This window comes from Lepidochelys kempii, chromosome 17, assembly GCF_965140285.1.
Source record: "Lepidochelys kempii isolate rLepKem1 chromosome 17, rLepKem1.hap1, whole genome shotgun sequence".
Taxonomy (NCBI): Eukaryota; Metazoa; Chordata; order Testudines; family Cheloniidae; genus Lepidochelys; species Lepidochelys kempii.
The window spans coordinates 620,398-637,228 of NC_136396.1; the positions used below are offsets into that span (position 1 = coordinate 620,398).

At 47.3% G+C, this 16,831-nt stretch overlaps 3 protein-coding genes across 4 annotated transcripts in view; 1 reads left to right on the forward strand and 2 right to left on the reverse strand.

Annotated features, from left to right (window-relative positions):
• The window catches only part of LOC140899881 (protein ABHD15-like), a 49,738-nt gene that overhangs the window by 25,157 nt on the left and 7,750 nt on the right, over positions 1–16,831 (reverse strand).
• Positions 49–16,831, reverse strand: part of SMYD4 (SET and MYND domain containing 4) — a 37,334-nt gene continuing 20,551 nt past the window's right edge. The window contains exon 11 of one of the 2 annotated variants that reach the window (XM_073316107.2): positions 49–177. The gene's annotated coding sequence lies outside the window, so the exon portion shown is untranslated. Of the gene's footprint in view, positions 178–12,355; positions 15,525–16,831 lie in introns of those variants that run through there. The other variant, XM_073316108.2, reaches the window with a different exon arrangement.
• On the forward strand, positions 8,351–13,103 carry SERPINF2 (serpin family F member 2). The gene is made up of 6 exons (XM_073316126.2): positions 8,351–8,498; positions 8,862–9,005; positions 9,250–9,453; positions 10,340–10,482; positions 11,088–11,292; positions 12,552–13,103. The coding sequence occupies exons 1-6, from the start codon at positions 8,351–8,353 to the stop codon at positions 12,875–12,877; spliced, it is 1,170 nt and encodes a 389-aa protein (XP_073172227.1). The 3' UTR covers positions 12,878–13,103.

Consider the following 16,831-nt stretch of genomic DNA (forward strand, 5'->3'; position numbering starts at 1 on the left):
AGATAAAGAGGAACTGATCACAAAACTAAAAGTTAATGGTAGCTTAGGTAGGAGTGATCATGACTTTATTCTCCTTGCACGTTATAAATGTGACAAACTCCAGACCAGTTATATATATTCTTGCTGCTTTAGGAGGGCCAGTTTCACAAAGCTGAAAACAAGTATGAGCCAAATCACCTGCAAGGAAGAATTTAATCAGAAAAAAGTGAATGATGGTTGGGAATCATTTAAGAACTGCTTACTAGATGCCCCAAAAAGCCACAAACAAGGGAAAAGGCTGTGCCTGATTGAAAAACTGACCTGGGTTAGAGAGGAAATGACGGCAGCTGTAAAAAGCAAAAAACCAAAACCAAAACAAACCAACCCCCCCCCCCCAAGTCTCGCTGTGTGTGTGTGTGTGTATATATATATAAACAAATATATATATATATATAAACAAATGGAAGAGGGAAGCTGTTAGTAAGTAATATAAATTAGAAGGTAGGAACTTTAGAAAATTGATAAGGGATGCAAGGAGAAATCTATGGCTAGCAATGGACAAGGAGTTTTTAAAATATATTCGGGGTGGGGGGGGAGGAAGAATCCTTACAATGGTTTTGGTTCATTTCTATATGGAAATGGCAGAATTATCAATAATGCAGAAGTTTTCAGTAAATATTTCTGTTCTATATTTGGGGGAAATACATGATGCAGACTCATCATAGGGTGATGATAAAACTCTTTCCATTCCACTATTATCTCTGGAGGATGTTAAACAGAAGCTACTACAGTTAGGCATTTTAAAATCAACAGGTCCAGATAACTTGCATCTAAGTGATTTGAAAGAGCTGGCTAAGGTGCTTGCTGGACCATTAATGTTGATTTTCAATATCTTCGAGTACTGGGGAAGTTCCAGAAGACTAGAAGATAGCTAATGTGCCAATTTTTAAAAAGGGTAAATGAGTTGACCATTCAGCCTGACGTCGATCACAGGCAAGATAATGGAGTAGCTGATACGGTACTCGATTAATAAAGAACTAAATGAAGGTAATGTAGTTAATGCAGATCAATACAGGGATTATGGAAAAATAGATCTTATCAAACTAACTTTATCTTGTTTTGATGAGACAAAGTTTGGTTGATAAAGGTAATCATGTTGACGTAATATACTTAGACTTCTGTAGGGTGTTTGACTTGGTACTGCATGACATTTTGATTAAAAAACAATATAAAATTAACATGGCATGTTTTAAATGGATTAAAAACTGGCTAACTGATGGGTCTCAAAATGTAACTGTAAATGGAGAATTGCCATTGAGTGGGTGTGTTTCCAGGGGGGTCCTTCAGAGATTGGTTCTTGGCCCTACACTATTTAACATCCTTATCTGTGACCTGAAAACACAAAATCACTTCTGATCAAATTTGCAGAAGACACAAAAATTGGAGGAGTGGTAAATAATAAAGAGGACAGGTCACCGATTCAGAGTGCTCTAGATCACTTGGTAAACTGGCTGCAAACAAACAATATGTGTTTTGTTATGGCTTAATGTCAATGTACAGACCTGGGAACACAGAATGTAGGCCATACTTATAGGAGGGGGGACTCTATCCTGGGAAGCAGTGACTGAAAAAGATTTGGGCGTTGCGGTGGCTATTCAGCTGAATATGAACTCCCCACGTGATGCTGTGGCCAAAAGAGCTAATGTGATCCTGAGATGCCTAAACGGGAATCCTGAGTAAGAGTAGAGTGTATTTGGCACTGATGTGACCACTGCTGGAATCCTGTGTCCAGTTCTGAAGCCCACAATTCAAGAAGGATATTGATAAACTGAAAAGGGGTCAGAGAAGAGCCACAAGAAGGACTAAAAAACACGTCTGATAGTGATAGACTCAAGGTGCTCAATCCAGCTTCACAAAGAGAAGGTTAAGGGCTGACTTGACTATAGTCTGTAAATACCTACATAGGGAACAAATATTTAACAATGGGCTCTTCAATCTAGTAGAGAAAGATCTAACATGAGCCAATGGCTGGAAGTTAAAGTGAGACAAATTCAGACTATAAATAAGGTGGAAAATGTTAACAATGAGAGTAATTAAGCATTGGAACAATTTATCAAGATTGGTGGTGGATTCTCCATCACTGCAAATTTTTAAATCAACATTGAATGTTTTTCTAACAGCTCTGCTCTAGGAATTATTTTGAGGCAGTTATCTAGGCTGTGTTATACAGGAGAACAGGCTAGATGATCACAACAGTCCCTTCTGGCCTTGGAATCTATTAGTCTATGGGTGGGAATTAGCGCTGCCTGTTCTGTGTTTGAGGGAAAGGCATGGGGTGTAGCTGGATGGTGGAGGGGCAGTGTGGCTGTGTGTTTGAGGGAAATGGGTGTGCAGCATTACTAGGGCTGGGGTTGTGGGAGAGGGTTGCAAAGTGACTACTCTGCAGCCAATAGTTTCTCTGCTCTGAGTAGTGACTTGATGAGAACCAAGCCAGCTCGCCTCATTTAGGCTCCCCTGACAGAAGAAGGGGTGCCGTTGAGCAGCCCTGTGCCTTGCCAGCTTGGAGTAGGTTGTGCTGCTGACCCTTGGATCCAACTTCTACTTCAGTATGTTCTAGAGCTCCTTTCCCCCCTCCCTAGGCTTTCAAAGCAGCTTCCCAACAGAACACTGATCTGTCCCAAATCAGCCTCCTTTAAAGCAGCTTGTGGTGACAGTTCTCAAGCCTGTCTTGTTTTCACCTGTTCTCCCCTCCCCAATCTCTTAAGGCTTCTCCATATAGTCACTGTGGGGGCCAGGGCCTACTCCAGGGTGTATGCGTGTGGGGAAAGGGCAGCAGCCCTCCTGCCCTCGCTCAAAAGCTCTAAGCCTAGACTCAGCTAGCATAGCCCTGGCTCAGGCCCTATGGTCCCATTCAAATTCTCCACCCCTCCCTAGCACTCTAGTCCAACAGTGATATTAACACATGAGGCCGCATCACCCCCAGAGACAGGTGAGGCTCATTATCTCCACTGTTCAGAGGGGAAGCTCAGGCCAAGGTTGTAGCAAGTCAGTGAGAGAGCCAGTATTGTGCCCTTTCCACAAGAACATCCTGCCGCGTTAGAGTGGGGGCTTTTCTGGTGTGTGTGTGTCAAGGGCTCACAACACCGTTGCTTGTGGGGAAACCCAACTCTTCTAGGCATGGCTCTGCTGCTGCCTTCATGATGTGTTGCATGGCCCAGAGGCTGTCAGCTCAGCCCAAGCTGAGCCCACTCCACTTCCTGCTTGGACCCACTGCAGCCAGCAACTTGGGCCCTGGCCATGTGTCAAAGGGCTACAGTCCTGTGTTTGCTGCAGCAGGAGGAGAGGCTGGGATAGATAGACTAGAAAGCTGGAGTTTCTCACACAGAAAATTCTAAGAATAGTGGTGGGGCGAGGAACCCAAAAGCCATTAAGTCCCAAACCTTGGCTCTCCCATTTGAGGCCATGTGTAAGGGGTCTGCACTCCTCCAAAGGCACAAAGGAGATCTGGAAAGGGGGAGAGTCTCAATTAGACAAAAGATTCCACTTGTTACTTCTACTCTTGAACTTTCAGGAGTAATGTAAGCTGGTAAAATCAGGGTCACAGCTATCCTTGGGGTGCAGCGACCTAGAGTCCCACAGAAAAACACCAATTCGCTCCATCCCAGAACAAATGTTTAACCGGATGTACAAGGTCAATATTTGCTGAAAGGGAAAAATCTTCAAATAAGGGGTGGTGCTGAAGGTCATGCCTGTCACTGCCTGGCAAGCGTGGGCTGGACAAGGGGCTTCATCTGTCCCATGCAGAGCCATCGGCTGGGTAGAGAGGGTGTCAGCACCAACAGAAATGCTTAACAAACCGAGGTAAGGGGCAGAGGAACTTGGTTGGGGGGGGAAGGGGGATTTGGCAATAAACTGGGGGGAACTGTTCCAGTGGGGGGGGGCACAGTGTGAAATTGCCCGAGTGGAGGGTGTGGGGGGTAGAGAATTCAACAATGAGCTGAGGGCCAAGGGCCTCAGGGATTGCATGTGGGGCCAGCTGTTGGATTTGTGGGGGGGAGTTGAAATACTCTTAAGCTCTTCACATATGATTGGCAGATGAGGGAGAAGGGCTGCAGCCCAGCTTGTCCAGGTTACTCTGGGGACTGCCTGGCAAACTGATGCTGCCCCCCAGGAATTTCAGCTCTGTTTTGGGGGTGGTGCTGGGTGTTTACCCAATCAAGGAGTAGGAGAACAACCCCTACTAGACCAGGGTGAGTGCCTGGGGCTGGAGCCAGGTCCCAGTGTGGTCCAGGCCACTGCAAGTGGGCAGGGCCATGCCTGGGGCACTGGCAGGGAGCCTGGCCCCACAAGTGACAGGAACAAGAGTGTGGTGGTAGGAGGGGCTGTGCTTGCCTGTAAGGGGAATATGTGAGTGGGGGGAAGGGGAGGGCTCTGTGCTGCAGGCCAGCTATTGAGAGGGTAACACTAGTGATCAGCTCTGACATTGCACGTCCCATCCACAACCCTCTACAGGCAGCACCTGCTGGATCCTTGGAGCTCCCTAAAAGGCAGGTCAGTATCACTGTCCCCCATGGAGGCACAGAACAGCAGCAGATGTCTCTGACCATCAGCCAGGGGCCTGTCCCTTATCCCCAGCTTTGTGTGCATGGATGAGAGAGTGGAGAAGCTGAGCCTCTCCCTGGGTTGTGTGGGACAGATTTCATTTGGGAATCGTTAGGAAACTGCAATTTGCTCTCCAGCCAAATGAGGGTGAGAGGGGATAGAAATGCAAGTGTCCAGGGAGAATAAACTCCTGAGCACAGCTACAGCACTGCATCAGTGCTGGGTCCTGGTCAACGCGATGCCTTGCGTTGGTCCTGGACTCCAGTTCTCTTCAGCATCATTCACCTTGCCAGCTGCTGTCTCCCTGGGTTGGTTTCCCAGCAGTTTGTGTCTGTTCCTCCTGGATCCTTCTTTCCTTTCCTCTTCTTTGGGCTCATTATCTGTTGCTGTTCTCATTGTAATAATGGGCAGGCACAGCACAGGCACCCCGGGAGCAGAGAGGACCCAGGGAGTAGCCTGTGAGTGTCACTGACAGCTTTTGTATTCCAGAAATACGGCGATGCTGCTCTGGGGTCTGCTGCTCTGCTTGTCCACTCTGCACGATAGCCCACGGGTAAGCCACAGGCACAAAGCATTGCCTTCACCCATCCTGCAGGGCATCTTCTCTGTCAGCACACTCTTCACCCCAGTCAGCCGGGGGCAGTGGCGGGAACAGGGCAGGCAATGCCAGGCTGGATTAGAACAGGGCTGATCTCCAAATGGCTGGCACCAGATGCTTCTGAAGAAATCTCCAAACAGACTACAATGGAATAACCTGCCCCCAGGGGACGCTGCTTCGGCACCCGGTCAGTCAGTTGTTGGCTCCTGCCCTGACACACAAGGGCGTATAGACCTCGGTTTCTTTATCCAGTCTGATGCGACTGTGGATGTGCTCACGATCCACATAAATACCTAATGTTTTTTAGCATCCTCATGAACTTCAATGATATCTAGTGGCTGTGAGTTACAGGAGTTCATCAGGCACTGTGATTTAAAAAAATCCTTTCATCCGTTTGCCTCCTTGCTCTCATGAGAGCAGATATAGAATTGCTCAGTCTATCTTCTATCCCAGCCACTATTTTGCATCCCTCTCTCCTGTTCCCTCTCTAAGCTAAACAGTCCCAATCTTTCCAGTCTCTCTCTAACCATTTCCATCACCCACCTCGGGACTCCTCCACTTCTGTTACATCCATTCTACAAAGAGGTTACAACTATCTTTGCTTCAGTCAGCCAAGAGAACCACAGGGGACATGCTTGTCTCTGGCCCAGCCTGGAGGGACGTGGCAGGAAGTGAGCCAGAGGGGAGTGATTTCCTCAGCCAAACCTGGAGGAAGCTATTTGGTATCCAACTCTGGGCCTCTTCCCTTTCCCCCAACTCTGACTCAGTTCATGTCCTTCCAGTTTCCTTTGGCACATGCCCTTGAGATGGAGACTCCCCCCCGCGACGACGCTGCCCAGCAGGAGAGCCCTGAGGTAAGAGGTGACAGACTCCCATATGTTGAGGTTTCTCCAGGGTATTTGTAAAGCTCTACCAGCTCACCTTGGTCTAGTCCTGCCAGTGCCACCTTCAAACACATGCCAAAAATACGGGGATGTCCAACTTCATTGTGTGTAGAGTCTGCCATATGCACTGCATCCCAAATATGGTCACCTGACTTTCAATGGCACTTAGACACCTCACTCCCTTACACTGGTTCGAAAATCCTAACCTTAAGTGAGAGGCCAGCATATGGTATAGGTCAGTGGCTCTCAACCTTTCCAGATTACTGTACCCCTTTCAGGAGTCTAATTTGTCTTGTGTACCCCCAGTTTCACCTAATTTAAAAACTACCTGTTTACAAAATCAGACATAAAAACACAAGTGTCATAGCACACTATTACTGAAAAATTGCTTACTTTCTCATTTTTACCATATAATTATAAATCAATTGGAATATAACTATTGTACTTACATTTCACTGTATAGTACATAGAGCAGATTGTCTATATGAAATTTCAGTTTGTACTGACTTCACTAGTGCTTTTTATGGAGCCTGTTGTAAAACTAGGGAGATAACTAGATGAGTTGATGTACCCCTGGAAGGCCTCTGTGTACCCCCAGGGATATGCGTACTCCTGGTTGCGAATCACTTGTATAAAGGACAGAAATTGATGTGTAAAGAGATTGGCTGGTGAATTATTTAGTCATAATACCAATTAAGGAAATTACCAGCTGTGGGCAAGGAAGAATAGAGGCTTGTGTCTGAAACTGTGTCTGTCTTGGCTCTTACACTGTGCTCATCCCTGTGTTACCTGAGTGCCTCATGGATCTGTTCAAATACACACAAGGAAACCTCTGTATGTCTCTCCCTCTCCCCATGCTATTCTGTAGGGAGGGTTTTTGTCATTTAGGTGGAGTTACTGAGGGCTGGTTAGGTCCAAGAAGTGACCAGCATTGTAGATGTAGAGGCTGTGACACCCACAGAGAACGCTGCAGAGATGGTGCGAGGCAGATCTGCAATGCTAGAGGTGTGGAGAGGAGGAGAGTTCGGGGTTGATGATGCTGGAGCTACAGCCAGAAGAGGCAAAGGAAGGCCTGAACAAGAAGGAAACCAGAACTGGAGTGCAGGAGACTCCTCGTGCCAGGAGAAAGATGTTAGCCGGAGATATTTAACTGAAGGAAGCTGAGATGAAGCCATCTTTTCACTTAGCCAGGGCAGATCAAGAGAGTAGGCAGGGAGGAGTGACTGACTGCCTTGGAAGACCTTGGCTTGGCCCGTTTTCTTTGGAATAAGGCCCTTTCTATTTTCCAAGTTTGTGCTAGTGTGAAATCCTGAATAACTGCTTTCAACCTTCAGGGCCCTGCAGTGAAAAATGACACCAGCATAGAGAATCCAGAGTGGGATCCCTCAGCACTACAGCGGACCAGTCAGGTAACAGAGAGGACGGGGACGCTGGCCAGAGCTGGGGCTGATCTTCTGGCAGAGCAGTACAGGCACAAGGGGTGAGGCTGTCACTAGCTCAGCATATTCTGTCCTGGGATGTACTGTGTCAACACACAGAGGCCACCTCGGCACTAATACTCCATAGTCAAAGAATACACACAAGTTTTGAGAAGGGACTGGATGCAACAGGTCCCTCATCATCCTCCCCTTTAATATAGGTCATCATCTGGTTGCTGTTATTGTCAGGGGACTTGGTCCCTCTGCTCTTCAATGCAGCTCTGATAGGAGCTGCTCAGATGTCAGGACAGTGCTGATCTTTCAGATTGCTGATCAGTTCCCTCTGGGTAGCCCTCCCTCTCACCGACTACCTGTACTGCTTCCTCACAGAGCATGTAGCCTGTGCCAGCTAACCGGCACTGCTGCCTCCCCACCAGCGTGAACTGGACCCATTCGTCCCCTCCCTGTGACAAGCCACCTGCAGTCCCAGTAAGAGAGTGAGGAATGCAGCTCTGTTTCCCTGCTTTCTCTCACTGTAACATCCTTCTGTTTCGTTACAGCACTCTGAAGAGGCTGGAGCCTTAGAAGGCGATCCACAGTTTGTTCCCACCACCACTCTTCTGCCAGTAGTGGATCCAACCCTGCCAAATGCTGCAGTGTCAGATTCCACCTCTGACACCTGGGAAGACATCCATGGGCCTACACTGCCACTTCCTACCACTACCAGCACCACAAGCCCTGGGGCTGGCCTCACAAGCTCAGAGGGCCATCTTGTCACCAGGACAGTAGGAGATCACAAGCAGGTGCTGGAAGGGCAAGAAGTTGATTCCTCTGAAGAGGAGGAAGAAGGTCAAGAGAGAGGCTGTGACATGTCTCAAGAGCAGACACACAGGCTAGCAGAAGGTCTGATGAAATTCACCATCGATCTCCTGACAGAGGTCCAGCTGGAGACCAGCAGACCCAATGTGATCCTGTCTCCCCTCAGCATCACCCTGGCATTGTCCCAGCTGGCACTAGGTAAATTACTACGTTCAAACAGCACAAGCTTTCATCCTCTGTAATGTTCCCTCTAGGAGAAGCACCCATAGCCAATGTCCAAAATGCAGACACTAAGCCGGGCACCCTCCCCCAGTGTTAATGCTCTGGCTTTATTTACTAAGGGGCATGAGGTGACGTTCCCTTGAGGCTGGTCTCAGTTTCACTTGCTGGGACAGCACGGACCTGGCCAGGGGGTGCTGTGACAGTGCTGCTAATGCCTTACACTCAGGCCACCAGCGTCTCTCTGGGAAGACATCAGATGCCCAGCCACAGAGGGAGGTGGTCAGAGCACCCGCCCCTCAGCCCCTCAGATACTGACACAAATCTGATGTTGCTTTTAAGGAGCAGCAAACCAGACGGAGAAACGCCTGCTGGAGGCACTGCACCTGGAATCAGTGCCCTGTCTCCACCACCTGCTGAGCAGCATTCGCAGGCGGCTCACAGGGTCCATGCTCAGAGTAGCTTCACGCGTCTATCTGCAGAAAGGTGAGAGCCAGGAATGGGGAATTCCTACTGGGGTGGGGCTGTTGAATAAAACTCTCTGGGACGCACACACAGACTGAAGCAGCTGGGCTGACAGAAAAGTGACACCTGTTAGTTTCCTGAAGTACTCCCTGTGGGGATGCCCCTGCTATCTGGTGAGCACATTTGGCTTCACACTGCACTGTCTGACACGCTGAGCGAGTTTCATCAAGGCCAGATGACGTCATGTCAAGTTCCTTCCTTGCAGGGTTTGAGGTTAAAGAGAAATTCTTGGAGAACTCAGAGCAATTCTATGGGGCAAAGCCTGTGACCCTGTCTGGGAACAATGAAAATGACCTCATAGCCATAAACAAGTGGATAAAGGAGGCTACTGAAGGGCAGATATCCACCTTCCTGGATCATCTCCCTGCAAGGACTGTGATGCTCCTACTCAATGCTGTCCACTTCCAAGGTGAGCTTCAGCGCACTCCACAATCCCCACTTTCCAGGTCTTTCCCTCAGTGACTAGCTGGGGTTCCGGGTCCTTTCCCCAGGTGAAGTAGCTGCATGTACTCAGGTGGAATCTCCTTTCATTTCTTCCCCATTTTGCTAGATTCCTCTTTTCCTTCCCCTGCATGTATGCAGCTCCCCTTGTTTAGTCTTGTCTTCAAATCCCATTACAGCGCAGCCTCTTAACTTCCTCACCTGTGCTACACACGTTAACTGACCCAGGAGCCAGAACTAACCCACAGCGGCCCTGTTACCTTGTTGGTCCTGGTCCCTGGGACGCAGCACATCACCTTGCTCTTCTTAGCCAGGTCACACACACTTCATTAGGTGCCCAGCAAGGTGCTCTGAGGTGCTCCTGTGAAGTACTGGCCAGGGTTTCAGCCCAGCCCAACCTTAGCCTGGTCTTCCTCTAATTCCCTGAGGGCTGAATACCTCCATGCTGTCAGGAGCCTGGCCTGTACTCTTGCAGGAGCTCCTTGCACTATCACTGATGTTGGCCTCCTTCCTCAATCCCTGCATTACTGGTGGCTCTACAGCTGTCTCTCTTTTCCTCCATCACTGACTTTATCCTGCACTTACAGACATTCTCTACTTCCTCCCCACAGCACCTCAGTCTTCTCCCTCACTGAGGCACAAAGAGGGGATGCCATTAGGCGTTGGCTCATTCCACTGCACCACACAGCCTCTCCTGAGGATAAAGACATCCTGAACTCACAATTCTTCCTGCTCTGACACTTCTTTCTGCTCCAGTCCCCACTCACCTGTTCGCTGATGCTTTGTCAGGCACTTTCCTTTGTTTTTCATTCAGATTTGGGTTTGATTAATTACAAATTTATGGTTTTGGACAGGATTTTGGAGGCATAAATTTGACCCCAGCCAGACTGGGCCAGATATATTCCACCTTGATGACCAGTTCATAGTTCCCGTTGAGATGATGAAAGCTCAGAAATATTCCCTGAGCTGGTTTACTCTGGATCCCCTGGAGGTTCAGGTAAGAGTCTGTCTAGGGTGCTGCCGGGCAGCTACAGGAATATCCCTTTGTTATTGCAATACCTCCACTGTATTCATGTTCTATGAGAAGAGATGAGTAATACCTGTTCACAGACGCAGGACACAGAAGTTCTTTTCAAACATCTTTTGCCTTCATTCCCTGAAAGGCTGTAACATCTTTGCCCTCAAATTCACGGGGATGATGGACTAGATGGGACCTAATGGACCTTTTGGATAAGTCTGAGAGAAAAAGCAACATGGAGATGGAATTCTCCCATGAAAATTGGGAGGATCTCTTCAGAACAGGGCCACTGCAGTGTAAATGCAGTTCATTTTACAGGGTGAACTTTGTGTTTCTCATATCTTTGGTCTCCACCTGCCTTGTGGATAAATACTGGCTCTGAGCATTAGCCCTATCTGTTCCAGTCTGACCTCTGTCTCCCTGGGATAAACAGCCACTCCACTCCCATCATGCTGCCCTCCTCCCCCTGGCTAATTGTTCTATTGAAAAATCAGCCATGAGAGGAAGTATCCCTTTCTGAGCCCTCATTGGCTTTACTTGGCTGTTTCCTATTCCACCAGTTCTTCTGATTGGTTTGTTTCCAGGTAGCCAGGTTTCCCTTTAAGGGCAACATGAGTTTTGTGGCCATTGTCCCAAACCAGTTTAAGTGGAACGTCTCCCAGGTGCTGGTGAACCTCAGCCATGACAAGCTGCACAGTCGTTTCCTCAAGGAGAAGCCCACCATGGTAAAGATGCCCAAACTGCATGTAGATTACCAGCTTGAACTCAACCAAGTCCTCAGCCAACTAGGTAATGCCCAGGGTGAGGTTTGCACAGCATGAATGGGTTGGGCTGATTGCAGTTATCTGTGCACTGAAGCTCAGAACTGATCTCCTTGCTCGAGGCAACTTCAAAGACCATGTAACTCTTTACTCTTCTCCCTGTTCCTGTCCTTTGCTTTTTTAGCACCAGCCTTTTCTCTGCCCACCCCGCAAAAATGTGGCCACTGTTAGTCTGAGAGCCTTCTTCACTGCAGTTCCTGTAACTGTCTCTCCCTATCTTCCCCTCCTTCAGCTCTCCATCTCACTTCCAAACTCAGCTGTGACCACCTTTCCCCTGCCTGTGACCTCAATTTATTTCCCCTTGATGTTAGGATGTATGAACTGCCAAGACAACCATGCTTCTCAGTGACAATGCAGATCACAAAGCCCAGAACAAAGTGTGTGAGAACTAAGGACAAAACAGTCATTGTTAAGAGGATCCGGACCGGGTTATGAAATGGACTTCCAGATGAGATTAGGCAAAAACAGAGTATGAGTGTGTTTAGGAAATGCAGCAGAACCTTCCTCATGGACAAAACATTTCCAGCATAGCAGGAATGACCTTAACCACAAAGCCCCTGATCTACCCTAGCACCCTTCAGAAAACAAAATCTGCAACCAACCAATCAACGCTAAGCAGCAAACAAAATATACCCCATCAGAGCTTTCCCCCCCACAAGGGAGAAATGCCAGAGACTCTATGAATTCCACTAGGGACATCACTGTTTCTACTGGTTTTATGTGGAAGGTGCTCAGATACCATGCTGTGGGCAGCAGTATAAAGCCCTAGGATATGATCAGTCCATATGAAAGCTGTGTTTGTTTGGCACTTGCAGATCTCCATACAGGGAAGGACTGGTAAATCTGGCCAGAGTGCACTTTTCCTTCCTCTGCCTGGCCAGTCCCTGGTGTTGTGCATAGAATACAGTGATACAGGCGGCTGCCGCCTCTACAGCAAAGGTTCTCAAACTGGGGGTCAGGACGCCTGAGAGGGGTGTGAGCTGTCAGCCTCCACCCCAAACCCTGCTTTGCCTCCAGCATTTATAACAGTGTTAAATATTTATGTGTTTTTAATTTATAAGGGAGGGTTGCACTCAGAGGCTTGCTATGTGAAAGGCATCACCTGTACAAAAGTTGAGAACCACTGTTCTACAAAGATGAAATGAATGTCTGAGCCAATGGCATGCCATGGCACCGAACTAGTGAACAGACAGGCTTCTGTTTGACCCCAATTTGATTTCTATTTAGGCCTCGGGGAGTTGTTTTCAGCCCCAGACCTGCAGAAGATCACAGATGAGCCTCTCTTTGTATCCAGCATCCAGCACCAGTCCACCCTGGAGCTTGCAGAAGATGGCGTGGAGGCATCAGCTGCCACCAGTGTCATGATGTCTCGTTCACTCTCCACTTTCAGCCTCAACCAACCCTTTCTCTTCATCATCTTTGAGGAGACAACGGGCATCCCACTCTTTGTGGGCAGCATCCAGAACCCCAACCCCAATGCTGCCAAACAGAGAAAAGAGCCACAGGACTTGCCTAACCTGAAAAATGCCATCAAAAATAGTATCCCCAAATAAGGGAGGAGCAGTGCCTAGGAATCCTGGGACTGCTGCCTGTGAGACCTCTGTAGCAGGGTCTCTCTCCCTTGACCAGGCTGCCATCAGAAGCCCTTCTGCCCCATCCCAGTGGGTCCCCTCTGGCAGGGCTCTCTAGAACCCCTCAACATCACTCTTGAGCAGCAGTGCTGGGTACCTCATTGTCTTGAATACTCGTTAGCTTCTGACAATGTCTCTATGCAATTGGACAAAGACAAGAGGTGTAAAAGCTGCTCTTCCTTCTGAGCCCCTCATGCACATTCCTTGGTCAGGACATTGACCAAATAGCAGGACTTGCTTGTCACTATATAGGCCAACGGCAGCTAAATCAAACTGACTAGCAGCCAGTTGCCTTCCCTGGGATGTAAGTCTCAGCTAATACTTCTGATAAAGGTTCTGCCTAGAATATTCCTGCCCCTGTCCCCCTGGGTACTGGGATTTGCTGGGTGTGTGCACAAGGGAGGGGGTTTATTTCTATCCCTAGCACCAGCCCTTCACCTGGGATTTTGGAGGCATATTTTGTAAATTGTTTTTTTTAGTAATTTTTATGTTGGCACAATAATAAAGAGTAAAACAGAAGATGTTTGGCTGAGTTGTCACCTTGAGAGATACCCGGCAGAGACTGGAAAGGGGCATAGCAGGGCAGCAAACAGGCGGAGTAACTGCAAAGACTGAGGGGAAAAAAAAAGACTTACTGGGGCTTGACCAAAGGATGGAAGGTCCTAAAGGGTCTCATGAGAAGTGAGCAGTCCTTTCTCCTTACTCCAATTCACACCACCAGAATGAGGAGCCACAGGATGAGATTAATGTCTAGTAAATATGGAACCACTAAAAGGACATTGCCTATTCCTCTTTGGAAATCTCAGCTGAACATACCAGAGAATCCACTAGTGTAGGTGGATACAAAGAGAGGGGAGATTCAGTCTGATGCCACAGGGTCTGAGCTGAATGCTGTAGGGGTCAAGAAGGAAGTTTCCCCATTTGCAGCATAGCACAACTGGCTGGTGTTTGCCTTCCTCTGAGGGAGGAATTGGTATTGGGCATTGCCAGCTGGCAGGCTACTGGCTTCAATGGATCAGTGGTCTAATCTGGTCTGGCACATCCTACGTGTGACTTGTTCTCCTATGTTGGGTACTCCTGAGCCTGCAGAACAATGCTACAGGAGTTTGACATCTTCCAGGACATGACTGCATCTCCTTGGGGTCAGAGTCACTCCCTCCCATCAGTACAGGGATGGTGTTCACCTTGAAGTTCACTTCTGAGACGGGTACAGCTCACTGAATCCCTGCTCTGAAATAATTCAGCATGTCTGACCCAAGCAGCAAAGACTGATGGTTTTGGGGAAAAGCAACCCCCCCTACAGCAACTTAAGCTGTGTTATATTAGTCTTGCTAGTTTTGGTGTTTCTGTAGCAATTAACAGTGAACGTCTACCTGCTGACAAAGGGAATTTAGAACCACTCTTTGTTGGTAGATTCTGCTTCTCATTGCTTCTAGGAAGTCGTTCTAGGGTATGTCTACAGTGCATCTGGGAGCGAGCTTCCCACCCTGGTCCACAGTAGTGAGCTAAAGGTAGCTGTGTAGACAGGGTGGCTTGGGCTCTGAAGCCCACTCTCCTCCCACAGGTTTCAGAGCCCAAGCTGCAACATGGACACAGCGATCTTTAGCACACTACCATAAGCCCTGCTAACACAAGTCTCTTCACCTGAGCTGAGGGACTTACTCCCAGACACCAGGTAGACATACCTTAGTGGTTTTGTTTTTGCATGGAAGTAGCTAAAGAACCAGTGTCACCTTCCCAACAGCTTCCCCTTTCCTGAGTAGATCTGCCCCAACCAAACAGCAAGCTGCCTGCTGGCATCTCCCTCACTGACTGGCCTGCACTTTCTGTTGGGATTGGAGGGAGGGGGATCGACTCACTGACCACAGACTTCAGGGACACAAGAAACTTTTTCAAAGAAAGCAACTGGCTCAAACCTGCAATTACCAATAGACACCACACATGGTTTACAGACTCCAAGTTTAAGGGGAGACCAGCTAAGAATAATTCCCAGCCCTGTGACCCATGGAATAACATTTACTGGTCAAAAAGAGGATATAATTATTCTATAATTACTCTACCGTGTAATTAACAAGTAAACCAGCAGGAATCCAGCTCTATTATGAGAGCCCTCAGAGAACATTTCAGATTGCTTTGCTCTCATAATTATTGCCTTAATTTAGAGATGCTGGTCCATGCCTTAGTTAGGTCTTGCCTTGGCTACTGCAACTTTCCCCTCCTTGCTTTGCACCTTGCTGCATTCCATTCTATCCAAAATCCTGCAGCTAAAGTCATCTTCCTTCCACACCACTGCCTTCCAGCTCCCTTTGTGCAGAATGTACATGTTTCTTCCTCTTCAAAGCCCTGAACAACTCAGTTCTTATTTCCTCCTACTCCCCTTCATTCTGGTAGTTCCCTCCTGCTTTTCTTCTCATACTCCCATCTTCAGGTTGTTCCAGGGGACAGTGGCTAGTTCCTGCTGCACTGTGTATAAGGCACAATTAACTTTTTATGTTCAACAAATGATGTTACATTGAAATTAATTCATGAGATTTTGCGCAGTCTTTTGAGGCTCTTCAATGGAGGGGTGCTGTAGAAATGCAAAATATTATTAAGATCCAGGCTCACGACTTCCCACCACAGGACAATGCTCTTGCTTCCTAACATTCATACATCTTGGTAATGACCCTTGAACCTATTCTGGTAAAGCAAAGCTCTATCATAGGTTGTAAGGCCGGAAGGAATGACCGTGATCTTCTAGACTCAAATGTATGACACAGGCCATAGGACTTCCTTGAATGAATTCCTGTTTGAACTAGAGAAGGTCTTTTAGAAAAACATCCCATCTTGATGTAAAAATTTCCAGTGAGTGAGAATTTCCCATGTCCCTTAGTAAGCTGTTCCAATGGTCAATTACCCTTACTGTTAAATTTATAACTTACTTCCAGTCTGAATTTGTTGAGCTTCAACTTCCAGCCATTGGATCTTGCTATAACTTTTTCTGCTAAATTGAAGAGCCCTCTATTATAAAATTTCTCTTCCCTCATGTAGGTACAGGACCTCTTTCCTGAAAACTATTGCCCATAGGGTGAAGCCATCACTAAATTAATATTTCTTGATAACTTTCATATTTGAAATGTTATTGAATTTCTTCACTTTAGCAAATCCATATGAATATCAAACATACAAAATGTCCATGACATAAAGCCTAATGCTGTTCAGAAAGAATATGCCCTATTTTAAATAAAATAAGCTCCTCAAACCAAAATAAAATGTCCACATGGAGGGTTTGGACTGGTTTAACTAAGTTTGTTTAAATTCACAACTTTAGTTAAACAGATACAACTCTCTACATAGAAAAGGACTAATTGACTTAGCTAAAGCAAAATAGGTGTGTTCACACAGCCTTTGCATAGGTTAAAATCACACCTATAGTTAAACTGGTGCAACTTTCTTGTGTAGACAAGGCCTTAGTAAGAATCAGCCCAAAGCCTTCCACAAAGTACATTTTAGTACAAAACACGTACATTAAAAAGAGGAAATGGAGAAAAACATGGGAAATGTCAACTGCTAATCTCCAACAACCAGTGTCATTCAGCGTCAGGTGAATGCAGAAGGGGTCACAGGGACAAGCTTATTTCCACTGATCTCTGCTTACAATACAAGTCCAGAAGTAATTTCCACATAAGGCCATAACTGTCCATCTTATTCCTGCTCAGGAAGACTGTTTTTTCTCGCTTGGCCATGGTCAATGAAGCAGCACTGAGCCACAAGAAACCAGCTGGGATTATTTGCTTTGCTCACAAAGATGCTGGTTTGCAGTTCATGTGGGTCTCCAGTCATCCCCTCTTCCCATTAGCTGAGGGCCTGTAGGCGATGAGTGCATGTATGAATAAG